Source organism: Salvelinus fontinalis, chromosome 23 (assembly GCF_029448725.1).
Source record: "Salvelinus fontinalis isolate EN_2023a chromosome 23, ASM2944872v1, whole genome shotgun sequence".
In the NCBI taxonomy this organism is placed as follows: Eukaryota; Metazoa; Chordata; class Actinopteri; order Salmoniformes; family Salmonidae; genus Salvelinus; species Salvelinus fontinalis.
In genome coordinates this window covers 17588303-17604444 of record NC_074687.1, presented here as the reverse complement: position 1 = coordinate 17604444, position 16142 = coordinate 17588303, and the positions used below count along the sequence as shown (strand labels likewise).

At 46.0% G+C, this 16142-nt stretch overlaps 2 protein-coding genes across 2 annotated transcripts in view; one reads left to right on the top strand and one right to left on the bottom strand.

Annotated features, from left to right (window-relative positions):
* The window catches only part of LOC129820950 (ephrin type-A receptor 6-like), a 345999-nt gene that overhangs the window by 260500 nt on the left and 69357 nt on the right, over window positions 1–16142 (top strand). The window lies entirely within an intron of this gene.
* Window positions 10870–12140, bottom strand: LOC129820951 (apolipoprotein A-IV-like). Its single transcript, XM_055878104.1, has 4 exons — window positions 12089–12140; window positions 11918–11971; window positions 11577–11727; window positions 10870–11446 (listed from the first exon to the last, which is right to left on the bottom strand). Exons 2-4 carry the CDS (start codon window positions 11955–11957, stop codon window positions 10870–10872), a joined length of 768 nt encoding a protein of 255 aa, XP_055734079.1. The 5' UTR covers window positions 11958–11971; window positions 12089–12140.

Below are 16142 nucleotides of genomic sequence, written 5' to 3'. Positions count from 1 at the left end.
AGAGGCTGGAGGATGTACTGTAAAGAGAAGGGAGGAGGCTGGAGGATATACTGTAAAGAGAAGGGAGGAGGCTCGAGGATATACTGTAAAGAGAAGGGAGGAGACTCTAGGATGTACTGTAAAGAGAAGGGAGGAGGCTGGAGGATGTACTGTAAAGAGAAGGGAGGAGGCTGGAGGATGGAGGATATCCTGTAAAGAGAAGGGAGGAGATTGGAGGTTGTACGGTAAAGAGAAGGGAGGAGGCTGGAGGATGTACTGTAAAGAGAAGGGAGGAGGCTGGAGGATATCCTGTAAAGAGAAGGGAGGAGATTGGAGGTTGTACTGTAAAGAGAAGGGAGGAGGCTGGAGGATGTACTGTAAAGAGAAGGGAGGAGGCTGGAGGATGGAGGATATCCTGTAAAGAGAAGGGAGGAGATTGGAGGTTGTACTGTAAAGAGAAGGGAGGAGGGTGGAGGATGTACTGTAAAGAGAAGGGATGAAGCTGGAGGATGGAGGATATCCTTTAAAAAGAAGGGAGGAGATTGGAGGATGTACTGTAAAGAGAAGGGAGGAGGCTGGAGAATGTACTGTAAAGAGAAGGGATGAGGCTGGAGGATGTACTGTAAAGAAAAGGGAGGAGGCTGGTGGATGTACTGTAAAGAAAAGGGAGGAGGCTGGAGGATGTGCTGTAAAGAGAAGGGAGGAGGCTGGAGGATGTTCTGTAGAGAGAAGGGAGGAGGCTGGATAATATACTGTAAAGAGAAGGGAGGAGACTTGAGGATGTACTGTAAGGAGGAGGCTGGAGGATGTACTGTAAAGAGAAGGGAGGAGGCTGGAGGATATCCTGTAAAGAGAAGGGAGGAGGCTGGAGGATGTACTGTAAAGAGAAGGGAGGAGGCTGGAGGATGTACTGTAAAGAGAAGGGAGGAGGCTGGAGGATATCCTGTAAAGAGAAGGGAGGAGGCTGGAGGATATCCTGTAAAGAGAAGGGAGGAGGCTGGAGGATGTACTGTAAAGAGAAGGGAGGAGGCTGGAGGATGTACTGTAAAGAGAAGTGAGGAGGCTGGAGGATGTACTGTAAAGAGAAGGGAGGAGGCTGGAGGATATACTGTAAAGAGAAGGGAGGAGGCTGGATAATGTACTGTAAAGAGAAGGGAGGAGGCTGGATAATGTACTGTAAAGAGAAGGGAGGAGGCTGGAGGATGTACTGTAAAGAGAAGGGAGGAGGCTGGAGGATGTACTGTAAAGAGAAGGGAGGAGGCTGGAGGATGTACTGTAAAGAGAAGGGAGGAGACTGGAGGATGTACTGTAAAGAGAAGGGATGAGGCTGGAGGATGGAGGATATCCTGTAAAGAGAAGGGAGGAGATTGGAGGATGTACTATAAAGAGAAGGGAGGAGGCTGGAGGATATACTGCAAAGAGAAGGGAGGAGGCTGGAGGATGTACTGTAAAGAGAAGGGAGGAGGCTGGAGGATGGAGGATATCCTGTAAAGAGAAGGGAGGATGTTGGAGGATGGAGGATATCCTGTAAAGATAAGGGAGGAGATTGGAGGATGCACTGTAAAGAGAAGGGAGGAGGCTGGAGGATGTACTGTAAAGAGAAGGGAGGAGGCTGGAGGATGTACTGTAAAGAGAAGGGTGGAGGCTGGAGGATGTACTGTAAAGAGAAGGGAGGAGGCTGGAGGATATACTGTAAAGAGAAGGGAGGAGGCTGGAGGATATACTGTAAAGAGAAGGGAGGAGGCTGGAGGATGTACTGTAAAGAGAAGGGAGGGGGCTGGAGGATGTACTGTAAAGAGAAGGGAGGAGGCTGGAGGATGTACTGTAAAGAGAAGGGAGGAGGCTGGAGGATGGAGGATATCCTGTAAAGAGAAGGGAGGAGGATGTACTGTAAAGAGAAGGGAGGAGGCTGGAGGATGGAGGATATCCTGTAAAGAGAAGGGAGGAGATTGGAGGATGCACTGTAAAGAGAAGGGAGGAGCCTGGAGGATGTACTGTAAAGAGAAGGGAGGAGGCTGTAGGATGTACTGTAAAGAGAAGGGAGGAGGCTGGAGGATGTACTGTAAAGAGAAGGGAGGAGGCTGGAGGATATACTGTAAAGAGAAGGGAGGAGGCTGGAGGATGTACTGTAAAGAGAAGGGAGGAGGCTGGAGGATGTACTGTAAAGAGAAGGGAGGAGACTGGAGGATGTACTGTAAAGAGAAGGGAAGAGGCTGGAGGATGTACTGTAAAGAGAAGGGAGGAGGCTGGAGGATATACTGTAAAGAGAAGGGAGGAGGCTCGAGGATATACTGTAAAGAGAAGGGAGGAGACTCTAGGATGTACTGTAAAGAGAAGGGAGGAGGCTGGAGGATGTACTGTAAAGAGAAGGGAGGAGGCTGGAGGATGGAGGATATCCTGTAAAGAGAAGGGAGGAGATTGGAGGTTGTACGGTAAAGAGAAGGGAGGAGGCTGGAGGATGTACTGTAAAGAGAAGGGATGAAGCTGGAGGATGGAGGATATCCTTTAAAAAGAAGGGAGGAGATTGGAGGATGTACTGTAAAGAGAAGGGAGGAGACTCTAGGATGTACTGTAAAGAGAAGGGAGGAGGCTGGAGGATGTACTGTAAAGAGAAGGGAGGAGGATGGAGGATATCCTTTAAAGAGAAGGGAGGAGATTGGAGGTTGTACTGTAAAGAGAAGGGAGGAGGCTGGAGGATGTACTGTAAAGAGAAGGGAGGAGGCTGGAGAATGGAGGATATCCTGTAAAGAGAAGGGAGGAGATTGGAGGTTGTACTGTAAAGAGAAGGGAGGAGGGTGGAGGATGTACTGTAAAGAGAAGGGATGAAGCTGGAGGATGGAGGATATCCTTTAAAAAGAAGGGAGGAGATTGGAGGATGTACTGTAAAGAGAAGGGAGGAGGCTGGAGAATGTACTGTAAAGAGAAGGGATGAGGCTGGAGGATGTACTGTAAAGAAAAGGGAGGAGGCTGGTGGATGTACTGTAAAGAGGAGGCTGGAGGATGTACTGTAAAGAGAAGGGAAGAGACTGGAGGATGTACTGTAAAGAGAAGGGAGGAGGCTGGAGGATGTACTGTAAAGAGAAGGGAGGAGGCTGGAGGATATCCTGTAAAGAGAAGGGAGGAGGCTGGAGGATATCCTGTAAAGAGAAGGGAGGAGGCTGGAGGATGTACTGTAAAGAGAAGGGAGGAGGCTGGAGGATGTACTGTAAAGAGAAGTGAGGAGGCTGGAGGATGTACTGTAAAGAGAAGGGAGGAGGCTGGAGGATATACTGTAAAGAGACGGGAGGAGGCTGGATAATGTACTGTAAAGAGAAGGGAGGAGGCTGGATAATGTACTGTAAAGAGAAGGGAGGAGGCTGGAGGATGTACTGTAAAGAGAATGGAGGAGGCTGGAGGATATACTGTAAAGAGAAGGGAGGAGGCTGGAGGATGTACTGTAAAGAGAAGGGAGGAGGCTGGAGGATAAACTGCAAAGAGAAGGGAGGAGGCTGGAGGATGTACTGTAAAGAAAAGGGAGGAGGCTGGAGGATGTACTGTAAAGAAAAGGGAGGAGGCTGGAGGATGTACTGTAAAGAGAAGGGAGGAGGCTGGAGGATGTACTGTAAAGAAAAGGGAGGAGTCTGGATGATGTACTGTAAAGAAAAGGGAGGAGGCTGTTGGATGTACTGTAAAGAGAAGGGAGGAGGCTGGAGGATGTACTGTAAAGAGAAGTGGAAGAGAGTAGAGAGGAGGATGAAAGATGGTAGTGTAGAAGGACAGCAAATGAAATTAAGTAAAGAGGGGGAGGATAGAAGAAAAGAGAGGGGGATGAGGAAAGAGAGGAGAGAGAGGAGGAAGGTAGTAGTTCATAAAAATAAATTAAGGGTTTGATTCCAAAAGGCAATAAATACCAATTTTTCACGTTCCTATTTTTCATTGGAAACGAATGCTCATGGGTCCCTTTCTGTATGAATTATGGCTGTTCTCATTTTTTTATAACATTTACTTTAGATGTGCTTTAGAATGTATTTTTTGCTAAACAAAATATCCTCACGAACCCACTCATATATACACTGAGTTTACAAAATATTAGGAACACCTCTTCTTTCCATGACATAGACTAACCAGGTGAAGGGAGGAGGCTGGAGGATGTACTGTAAAGAGAAGGGAGGAGGCTGGAGGATGGAGGATATCCTGTAAAGAGAAGGGAGGAGGCTGGAGGATGTACTGTAAAGAGAAGGGAGGAGGCTGGAGGATGTACTGTAAAGAGAAGGGAGGAGGCTGGCGGATGTACTGTAAAGAGAAGGGAGGAGGCTGGCGGATGGATTATATCCTGTAAAGAGAAGGGAGGAGATTGGAGGATGTACTGTAAAGAGAAGGGAGGAGGCTGGAGGATGTACTGTAAAGAGAAGGGAGGAGGCTGGAGGATGTACTGTAAAGAGAAGGGAGGAGGCTGGAGGATGTACTGTAAAGAGAAGGGAGGAGGCTGGAGGATGTACTGTAAAGAGAAGGGAGGAGACTGGAGGATGTACTGTAAAGAGAAGGGAGGAGGCTGGAGGATGTACTGTAAAGAGAAGGGAGGAGGCTGGAGGATGGAGGATGTACTGTAAAGAGAAGGGGGGAGGCTGGAGGATGTACTGTAAAGAGAAGGGAGGGGGCTGGAGGATGGAGGATATCCTGTAAAAAGAAGGGAGGAGGTTGGAGGATGTACTGTAAAGAGAAGGGAGGAGGCTGGAGGATGTACTTTAAAGAGAAGGGATGAGGCTGGAGGATGTACTGTAAAGAGAAGGGAGGAGGCTGGAGGATGTACTGTAAAGAGAAGGGAGGAGGCTGGAGGACGTACTGTAAAGAGAAGGGAGGAGGCTGGAGGACGTACTGTAAAGAGAAGGGAGGAGGCTGGAGGACGTACTGTAGAGAGAAGGGAGGAGGCTGGATAATATACTGTAAAGAGAAGGGAGGAGACTGGAGGCTGTACTGTAAAGAGAAGGGAGGAGACTGGAGGCTGTCCTGTAAAGAGAAGGGAGGAGACTGGAGGATGTACTGTAAATAGAAGGGAGGAGGCTGGAGGATGTACTGTAAAGAGAAGGGAGGAGGCTGGAGGATGTACTGTAAAGAGAAGGGAGGAGGCTGGAGGATGTACTGTAAAGAGAAGGGAGGAGGCTGGAGGATGTACTGTAAAGAGAAGGGAGGAGGATGGAGGATGTACTGTAAAGAGAAGGGAGGAGGATGGAGGATATCCTGTAAAGAGAAGGGAGGAGGCTGGAGGATATCCTGTAAAGAGAAGGGAGAAGGCTGGGGGATATCCTGTAAAGAGAAGGGAGGAGGCTGGAGGATGTACTGTAAAGAGAAGGGAGGAGGCTGGAGGATGTACTGTAAATAGAAGGGAGGAGGCTGGAGGATGTACTGTAAAGAGAAGGGAGGAGGCTGGATAATGTACTGTAAAGAGAAGGGAGGAGGCTGGAGGATGTACTGTAAAGAGAAGGGAGGAGGCTGGAGGATATACTGTAAAGAGAAGGGAGGAGGCTGGAGGATGTACTGCAAAGAGAAGGGAGGAGGCTGGAGGATAAACTGCAAAGAGAAGGGAGGAGGCTGGAGGATGTACTGTAAAGAGAAGGGAGGAGGCTGGAGGATGTACTGTAAAGAGAAGGGAGGAGGCTGGAGGATGTACTGTAAAGAGAAGGGAGTTGGCTGGAGGATGTACTGTAAAGAGAAGGGATGAGGCTGGAGGATGACTGTAAAGAGAAGGGAGGAGGCTGGAGGATGTACTGTAAAGAGAAGGGAGGAGGCTGGAGGATGTACTGTAAAGAGAAGGGAGGAGGCTGGATGATGTACTGTAAAGAAAAGGGAGGAGGCTGGAGGATGTACTGTAAAGAAAAGGGAGGAGGCTGGAGGATGTACTGTAAAGAGAAGGGAGGAGGCTGGAGGATGTACTGTAAAGAAAAGGGAGGAGTCTGGATGATGTACTGTAAAGAAAAGGGAGGAGGCTGGTGGATGTACTGTAAAGAGAAGGGAGGAGGCTGGAGGATGTACTGTAAAGAGAAGGGAGGAGGCTGGAGGATGACTCTAAAGAGAAGGTAGAAGGCTGGAGGATGTACTGTAAAGAGAAGGGAGGAGGCTGGAGGATGTACTGTAAAGAGAAGGGAGGAGGCTGGATGATGTACTGTAAAGAAAAGGGAGGAGGCTGGAGGATGTACTGTAAAGAGAAGGGAAGAGGCTGGAGGATGTACTGTAAAGAGAAGGGAGGAGGCTGGAGGATGGATTATATCCTGTAAAGAGAAGGGAGGAGGCTGGAGGATGTACTGTAAAGAGAAGGGAGGAGGCTGGAGGATGTACTGTAAAGAGAAGGGAGGAGGATGGAGGATGTACTGTAAAGAGAAGGGAGGAGGCTGGAGGATGTACTGTAAAGAGAAGGGAGGAGGCTGGAGGATGTACTGTAAAGAGAAGGGAGGAGGCTGGAGGATGTACTGTAAAGAGAAGGGAGGAGGCTGGAGGATGTACTGTAAAGCTAAGGGAGGAGGCTGGAGGATGTACTGTAAAGAGAAGGGAGGAGGCTGGAGGATGTACTGTAAAGAGAAGGGAGGAGGCTGGAGGATGTACTGTAAAGAGAAGGGAGGAGGCTGGAGGATATACTGTAAAGAGAAGGGAGGAGGCTGGAGGATATACTGTAAAGAGAAGGGAGGAGACTGGAGGATGTACTGTAAAGAGAAGGGAGGAGGCTGGAGGATGTACTGTAAAGAGAAGGGAGGAGGCTGGAGGATATCCTGTAAAGAGAAGGGAGGAGATTGGAGGATGTACTGTAAAGAGAAGGGAGGAGGCTGGAGGATATACTGCAAAGAGAAGGGAGGAGGCTGGAGGATGTACTGTAAAGAGAAGGGAGGAGGCTGGAGGATGTACTGTAAAGAGAAGGGAGGAGGCTGGAGGATGTACTGTAAAGAGAAGGGAGTAGGCTGGAGGATGTACTGTAAAGAGAAGGGAGGAGGCTGGAGGATGACTGTAAAGAGAAGGTAGGAGGCTGGAGGATGTACTGTAAAGAGAAGGGAGGAGGCTGGAGGATGTACTGTAAAGAGAAGGGAGGAGGCTGGAGGATGTACTGTAAAGAGAAGGGAGGAGGCTGGAGGATGACTGTAAAGAGAAGGGAGGAGGCTGGAGGATGTACTGTAAAGAGAAGGGAGGAGGCTGGAGGATGTACTGTAAAGAGAAGGGAGGAGGCTGGAGGATGTACTGTAAAGAGAAGGGAGGAGGCTGGAGGATGTACTGTAAAGAAAAGGGAGGAGGCTGGAGGATGTACTGTAAAGAGAAGGGAGGAGGCTGGAGGATGTACTGTAAAGAGAAGGGAGGAGGCTGGAGGATGTACTGTAAAAAGAAGGGAGGAGGCTGGAGGATAGAGGATATCCTGTAAAGAGAAGGGAGGAGGCTGGAGGATGGAGGATATCCTGTAAAGAGAAGGGACGAGGCTGAAGGATGGAGGATATCCTGTAAAGACAAGGGAGGAGATTGGAGGATGTACTGTAAAGAGAAGGGAGGAGGCTGGAGGATATACTGCAAAGAGAAGGGAGGAGGCTGGAGGATGTACTGTAAAGAGAAGGGAGGAGGCTGGAGGATGTACTGTAAAGAGAAGGGAGGAGGCTGGAGGATGTACTGTAAAGAGAAGGGAGTAGGCTGGAGGATGTACTGTAAAGAGAAGGGAGGAGGCTGGAGGATGACTGTAAAGAGAAGGTAGGAGGCTGGAGGATGTACTGTAAAGAGAAGGGAGGAGGCTGGAGGATGTACTGTAAAGAGAAGGGAGGAGGCTGGAGGATGTACTGTAAAGAGAAGGGAGGAGGCTGGAGGATGACTGTAAAGAGAAGGGAGGAGGCTGGAGGATGTACTGTAAAGAGAAGGGAGGAGGCTGGAGGATGTACTGTAAAGAGAAGGGAGGAGGCTGGAGGATGTACTGTAAAGAGAAGGGAGGAGGCTGGAGGATGTACTGTAAAGAAAAGGGAGGAGGCTGGAGGATGTACTGTAAAGAGAAGGGAGGAGGCTGGAGGATGTACTGTAAAGAGAAGGGAGGAGGCTGGAGGATGTACTGTAAAAAGAAGGGAGGAGGCTGGAGGATAGAGGATATCCTGTAAAGAGAAGGGAGGAGGCTGGAGGATGGAGGATATCCTGTAAAGAGAAGGGACGAGGCTGAAGGATGGAGGATATCCTGTAAAGACAAGGGAGGAGATTGGAGGATGTACTGTAAAGAGAAGGGAGGAGGCTGGAGGATATACTGTAAAGAGAAGGGAAGAGGCTGGAGGATGTACTGTAAAGAGAAGGGAGGAGGCTGGAGGATGTACTTTAAAGAGAAGGGAGGAGGCTGGAGGATGTACTGTAAAGAGAAGTGGAAGAGAGTAGAGAGGAGGATGAAAGATGGTAGTGTAGAAGGACAGCAAATGAAATTAAGTAAAGAGGGGGAGGATAGAAGAAAAGAGAGGGGGATGATGAAAGAGAGGAGAGAGAGGAGGAAGGTAGTAGTTCATAAAAATAAACGAAGGGTTTGATTCCAAAAGGCAATAAATGCCCATTTTTCACATTTCTATTTTTCATTGGAAACGAATGCTCATGGGTCCCTTTCTGTATGAATTATGGCTGTTCTCATATTTTTATAACATTTACTTTAGATGTGCTTTAGAATGTGTTTTTTGCTAAACAAAATATCCTCACGAACCCACTCATATATACACTGAGTTTACAAAATATTAGGAACACCTCTTCTTTCCATGACATAGACTAACCACTTGAATCCAAGTGAAATCTATGATTCCTTATTGATGTCACCTGTTAAATCCATTTCAATCAGTGTAGATGAAGGGGAGGAGACAGGTTAAAGAAGGGTTTTAAAGCCCTGAGAAAATGTAATTGTGTATGTGTGCCATTCAGACGTTGAATGGGCAAGGAGGCTGGGCAAGTAGGCTTTTTCCCTTCTTTTTGGAGGAAAAACATATGTTTGGGGGAAAACAGCTAATTCCTGCATTTCAACACATTTTGCCATGGGTCAGAGAGAAAAATGTGCAGTTTTATAATGCTATTCTACACATTTTGTCACAAGTTAGAGAAAATCGTGCAGTTTTAAGCTGATTTCCTGCAATTGTACACATTTTGCCATGGGTCAGAGAAAAAAATGTGCAATTTTAAAGCAAATTTCCTGCTACTCTACACATTTTGCCATGAGGCTGAGAGAAAAAAGTGTATATTCTGTTAACTCATACCCAAATAATGTTTTTGACTCATCCTATGCCCATATTTGTGGCCAAAGCATAAGTTGGACCGTTAAAGCTAATTTCCAGCAATTCTACACATCTCTAGGGGCCCGTGACCTCCAAGGGTTTACTGCATTGTTGGGTTGGAGCTTGCACTGTACTTGTGCATGTGATATTAAAACTCGAAACTTGAGTGTATATAATCAAAAAGCTTCCCTTGATACAGTGGCTTGTGAAAGTATTCACCCCTGTTGGCTATTTTCCTATTTTGTTGCCTTAAAAACCTGGAATTAAAATAATTTTTTTGGGGGGGGGTTGTATCATTTGATTTACACAACATGCAGGTTGCACGTTGAAGACACAAAATATTTTTTCTTGTGAAACAAACTAGAAATAACACAAAAAAACTAGAAATAAAACAACCTAGATTACCCACCCTAGTCACACCCCGACCTAACCAATATAGAGAAAACAAAAGCTCTCTATGGTCACGGCGTGACATTTGGAGTGCTCCTTGGTCTTCATGGTGCCGCTTCCTTGGTGGTGCATCTTGCTTAGTGGTGTTGCACACTCTGAGGCCTTTCGGAACAGGTGTATATATACACTGAGATCATGTGACACTTAAATAAAGTCCACCTGTGTGCAATCTAACTAATTATGTGACTTCTGAAGGTAATTGGTTGCATCAGATCTTATTTAGGGGCTTCCATAGCAAAGGGGGTGAGTACATATGCACGCACCACTTTTCCATTTATTTATTTTTTATACATTTTTTAAACAAGTATTTTTTTTTATTTCACTTACAAATATTTTGTGTATGTCCATAAAAATACATTTCAATTACAGGTTGTAATGCAACAAAATAGGAAAAACGCTAAGGGGGATGAATACTTTTGCAAAAAAAGTTGTAAAACTATGTGCTATGTGATATTTGCACAATATGAGACAAATGTATTGTGTTCATATTTATTTATGTATTGATACTTTATTACATGTAACTGTTTAAAACTTAATCGGGATGCTTTTCCTATTGGAGTTCTGTTGTTTGGGGTGGATATATAGCGGTTTGCCACAAAACAAAAATAAAATGACCTTGCAATATATTCTAAACTAAGTCATGTCTGTCTTTTCACTAGCCCATGTCATGGTAAGACAGAAAAATAATAGCTCTATCTCGTTCATAATGTGTTTTTATTTCATGTCAATTTACCAATATTTCTGAAAATGAATATATTGCATTTTGTAATTAAACTCTTCAAACTTTACTGAGGCATGTTCGGTTTAATTCAGCCCTGTGTCTAAACAGCCTTTGTATTTTACACATTCTCCACCTCCAAATTCTCAATTTCTTCTACCTCCCCTGGCAGAGTGTGTGAGGGAGTGAGTGAGTCTGTTTCCAGAGTGGAGTGTTAGGCCTTTGCATTATTGATGTTCACACTATTAACACATTAGAGAGGCAGTAGATCTTCCAGAGGCCTGCCGGTATGGAGACAAACACACACACACACACACAGCTCTGCATGTAGACGTCAGATCACAGACAACTTTATCAGGAGATGGAGAGTCCCGTAACTGATACAGTGAAACAACATAATAGTGGTACCTAAATGTACATATTGCCCCTTTTGCACTTTGATGGAAAATGACTAATCACTACACAGTTCTAGTAGACCAAGTAAAATCAGTCTGATTACTGGATCTTCTTGGTGAAGGAGTCCCAGAGAGCAGCTAGTTGGGCCTTCAGGTCCTGGGCCAATGGGTCCAGCTTCTTCAGCTCCTCTCCATAGGGGGCCAGGTTCTGCTGGAGCTCCTGGGTTCTCTGGGTCAGCTGTGTCTGGAAGCTCTGGGTCAGGGGAATCATGCTCTTTTGGAACTCTTCCAGGTTCTGCTCTATTTTCTGCTTCAGATCCTCAGTGTAGGGGCCCAGCTGGGCCTGCAGCTGCTGCACACTCTTCTCCAGGCTTCCCTTCAGCTCCTCACTCTTCTGGAGTAGAGTGGTCTTCAGGGCGTCAGAGTCCAGGGCCTCAGCGTAGGTGGTCATGTCCCTTTTCAGCTCCTCCACCTGCCTCTGGATGTCTGCGTTCCACTCGTCAGAATAGGGCTGCAGCTTGGCTGTCATGGTGCTCAGGTCCTTCTCCAGACGAGCCTTAAGCTGCTCGGCCTCCTGGGAAAACTTTGCCAGCAGGTCCTGAGTCAGAGGAGTCACCTGCCCACGCATGGCCACGGTATACTGGTTCACAGCATCAGCACTCTCAGAGACCATGGTGCTATGGAGAAAGAGAGAGAAAGGTCAATACAGAGGCAGAGTTATTGAGGTTAACAAACAGGTAGTTAGTTACTCAACAGTTGTTATGAAACACCATTATATTGTGTTATTTTCTACATACTGAGACTTACTTAACTTCGTGTGCCACCTCTGACTGTCGGATCTTCTGTAGGGTGTCCTCAGCGGTGAGTGTTGCCTTGGCGACATAGTCCCAGAATGCATCTTTCACCATGTCCAGCTGTTGCTGAGACTGGTCCTGCCACAGGCCATTGGCATTGCACCCTGTAGGAGAGGCCGTGGATTATTTCATTTTCAGTCTAGACTGGAGGGTATTTGAGATGATACATTTACTCCTTTCATTGATATTACACTACTGTTACATTTAGTATTGTCAATTTCCTTCCTGTCACAAATACAAACACTATAGCCAAGTGTTGATGAATGAAAACATGAAAACGTATTCTCCACTCACCAGTGAAAACAGCAAGAGCAAGCAGCACTAAGACATTCATGACTGGGCTGTAGGCTGTTAATTAGAGAAAAAAATACAATTGGTGAATGAAATATTAAAGTCAGTTTCTCATCCCAGATATTATTGTAGCCTATGTGATTACAAAATGCCTAGAGGCAGCTAGTGTCTTACCTGCTTGAGAGAGCTTGTGTCCTTGTTTCTGGTAGTACTGTGTACTGCAGGTATCAGGGCTGTGTGTATATATAGGGGACTGGCAATTGTAGTGAAGAACAAAGTCCAGGACTGAGTGTCCTGCTGTTGGCCTCTTGTCACATCGACTGCCACATCACATCCTCAGTACTCTGGGGACACGTTATGGGGACCCAGATGACCTGCTGACACCATCCATTTTAGCGTCATCATAATAGCATTTTACATTTTGGGACAGTTTCCCAGACACATATTAAGCCTAGTCCTGCACTAAAAGGGCTTTAAATATAGAATGCTTTGAAAATGTGTTTTACTCCAGGGCTAAATCTGTGTCTGGGAACTCTCTAATTCTACGGTCTTACTTCATCTATAGGGGATGGAATGGCTGAAGAATTGGTTGATAGGTAAAAGTTGATTATTATTCACTTCTTTGTATTTCAAGTATGTCATTCGGGTCTGACCGCTATCTGAACACTGTCTTCCAGATTAGGGGTGAAATTAGAGATTGATTAAATATGGACTAAATCTAGACTTGATTCAGATGTCAATAGAAATGAATGAATTACATTAGTCATGAGATGATGTGTTGGGAAACAAGTGGCAATGAAAATACGTATGGGTGACGCACTGATGACTCAGTAGACTCTGAACTTTCATATTGCAATGTCATATGATAAGAAACATCATCAGGTTAATGTTTGTCTGAAGATCTCTTGTGGTCAGTAGTTTGTCACGTAGAGATGCTTCTTGTTGTAAAATGTACACTAATCCGATCGCCCACCACAAAAACAAATCATACAACTCTATATAGGGAGTTAATAAATCAAAAATACACATTCATGTTTACCCCAAATGCGTACATTAAATACATTTTTTGAACGAAACAGATATTTTAACTTCATATAGTCTGACAAGAACTTTGACCCCCAATATCTTTGGATGACCCAGTAGAGATTGTTTTGAGAGAAGGGATTGTATTTCCTTACACAACCAAGTCCTACACTTAATACTCAGTCAGATAAAGCTGAATTGTTGCACTCAGCCTTTCAAGTGAAATTACTGATCAGAATTCATACCCTAATGCTATTGTTGTTTATGGAACCAAATTATCAAATAGGTAGTTGCTAAATGCTGACTCTTCTTTAAAAAAAAATGATCTTAAGGGTTTCAGTTCAATATATTTTCCAAGTCAATAAATTCAATTGATTCCTGATTCCTTTTAGTGGAGTCGGAAATAAACATGAACAAAGGCACAGAGAGATCATCCATAGAAAAAGATGTGATGGAAAATCCAATGAGTTCTTGCTTACTTTAATGGTGCTACCATATATAATGTGGAATCGTACATTCTATACAATCTATTTCTGTCCACTCTCCTGAGAATAGAGTTTCTGTAATACCACAAGGCTGCAGGGCCGTTCCACTCCTAATGATTGGGTGGGGGAATTCACAAATGAACAAAACTCAGAATAAAAACAACTCGGGCAAAAATAATGCTTGTGGGTGTAATGTTTGTGAAAAGGGCTATATTATGGAGTACTAACATATTAGTTGTGGCTGTTGTGTTTGGTTGTTTGTGTGACACACAAACATGGAGACCATCATCATAGAAACCGTTAGGTCAAGCTCTTCAGCAACCTCAGCAGGCCAGGTACAATAGGGTTTCCCAAACTCTGTCCTGCCCCCCCCCCTCCTCCCGGTTGCACATTTAGGTTTTTTCCCTAACACTACACAGCTGATTCAAATAATCAAAGCTTGATGATGAGGTGGTTATTTGAATCAGCTGTGTAGTGTTAGGGAAAAAACCTAAATGTGCATGTGCAACTGGGGGGGAGGGGCAGGACAGAGTTTGGGAAACTCTGATGTAGAGGACAGTGAAAAGGTGTCATGTGGAGACCCAAGCATCAGTGCTCCTGATTGTGACACCTTAAATAAATAAATAAGGTTCCTAAATGTTGCATTTGCTTGACCTGTATCCTACCCTGATAACAGTGCCGGTCAGTTGTTGGTGCTGCTGGCCTGGGATGCCACTCTGCCCCACCTGGAACTGGATTCAGACCCAGCACAGAGGAGTGTCATTACTGCCCTATTGGCTGTCTGCTGTCTGAATGAAGCACACAGCCACTCACGCACAAAACACATCTATCACCCTGTGAGTGTGTGTGTCTCTTGCCCAACCGCTCACGGAGAAAGCCCATCTATCAGGCTGTCCACCGCTCGCTCTCACGCCTGCATTACGGCCCTGACCTTTTTACCATCTGTCTCTCTGCCTGGGTATAGGCGGACAGGCTGTGTGTGTGTGTTGTGTGTGTTGTGTGTTGTGTGTTGTGTGTTGTGTGTGTGTGTGTGTGTGTGTCTGTCTGTCGAAGGTCCCAGCACCCATGGAGAGCTAAATCTCATTCCCCAGCCTGACGGATGACTGCTGCTGAGAATGTAGGACACACACACATAGACACACAAACACACACACTCAAACATTCACACACACAGACGTTCACTTTGCCCTCAAACTTGTGGTCTCACTTCATTTATCCTGCTCTGGAGGTGCGGTTGGTGAGAGAGAGACATGAGAATATGAAATGTATTCTCCCTGTAGAGTTACACTCTATAGTTTCAACACGATGATTCTGCTTACACGGTGAGTAATCTGACTAGAGAGAGATCTGTTACACACCTGCTGTCATCTGAAGTCATAGACCTGATCTGAGGGCTGTGCTGCTTTCCTTGCCTATTTTCTAGTCTCTACTCTTAATAAAACACTAACTTCAAAAACGGAGAGAGGTGTCGAATTAGAACACTGAACCTAGTAGGAAAATAGACAGAGGAAAGCACAGAGCAACACCAATGATAGAGGGAGAGAAGGAGAGGGGATAGAGAGAGAGGAGAGAGGATAGAGAGAGGATGGTGATAGAGGAGAGAGGATAGAGATGGAGGAGAGAGGATAGAGAGAGAATGAGCGAGGATAGAGAGAGAGGATAGAGAGGGAGAAGGAGAGAGGATAGAGAGAGAGAAGGGGAAAGGATAGAGAGAGAAGATAGAGAGGAGAGAGGATAGAAAGAGAGAAGGAGAGAGGATAGAGAGAGAAGGTGAGAGGATAGAGGATAGAGAGAGAGAATGAGTTAGGATAGAGAGAGAGGAGGAGAGAGAAGAGAGAGAGAAGGAGATATGATAGAGAAAGAAGGAGAGAGAGGATAGAGAGAGGAGAGAGAGAGGATAGAGGGAGAAGGAGAGGAGGAGAGGGACATAGAGCTGTGATTGGGATGCAGTGGTGGGGAAAAGGGATGGAGATAGAGGGAAATAAGGATAGAGAAATGTGTGTATGGGGTGCAGCAGTGGGAAAGATGGAGCAGAAGATAGATAGGTGTGTGAGGTGAGGTGTGTGTGACTATATTGCAGTGGAGCGTAGCAGGCAACAGGCCATGGAGTCATTGACAAGAGGTAAAGGGGACATGCTTCCTCATTCAGAACTACCCTGCTGACCTCTGGGACAGTGTGTGTGTGTGTGTGTGTGTGTGTGTGTGTGTGTGTGTGTGTGTGTGTGTGTGTGTGTGTGTGTGTGTGTGTGTGTGTGTGTGTGTGTGTGTGTGTGTGTGTGTGTGTGTGTGTGTGTGTGTGTGTGTGTGTGTGTGTGTGTGTGTGTGTGTGTGTGTGACAGAGCAAAAAGTCACCCTCCAACCTATTACAGTGATGTCAGATGAATGTGGTTAGATCAGGGTTTGTGCTCTCACAGCTCTCTGCCTTGATAGAGTCTTTCTGTGGCTTAGATTTAGCCCACTGAGGCAGTCAACCAAAGCCTTACAGTACCTGCAGGAGCAGACGGGCTAGCGCTGGTGTGTGTGCGTGCATGCGCCTGCGTGTGTGTGTGAGCCAGGGGATTTGGGCTTCTGTAGACAGCCACATCCTGGGATTTACTGAGAGCCAGACCATTGTCAGCAGAGAGAAAATCCCTCCGTTTCTTCACCTTCCTCTGTCTCTCCCCTTCTGTCACATCTCCACATTTTCTCCACTCCCTCTGTATCCATCCTCCCTTTTCACC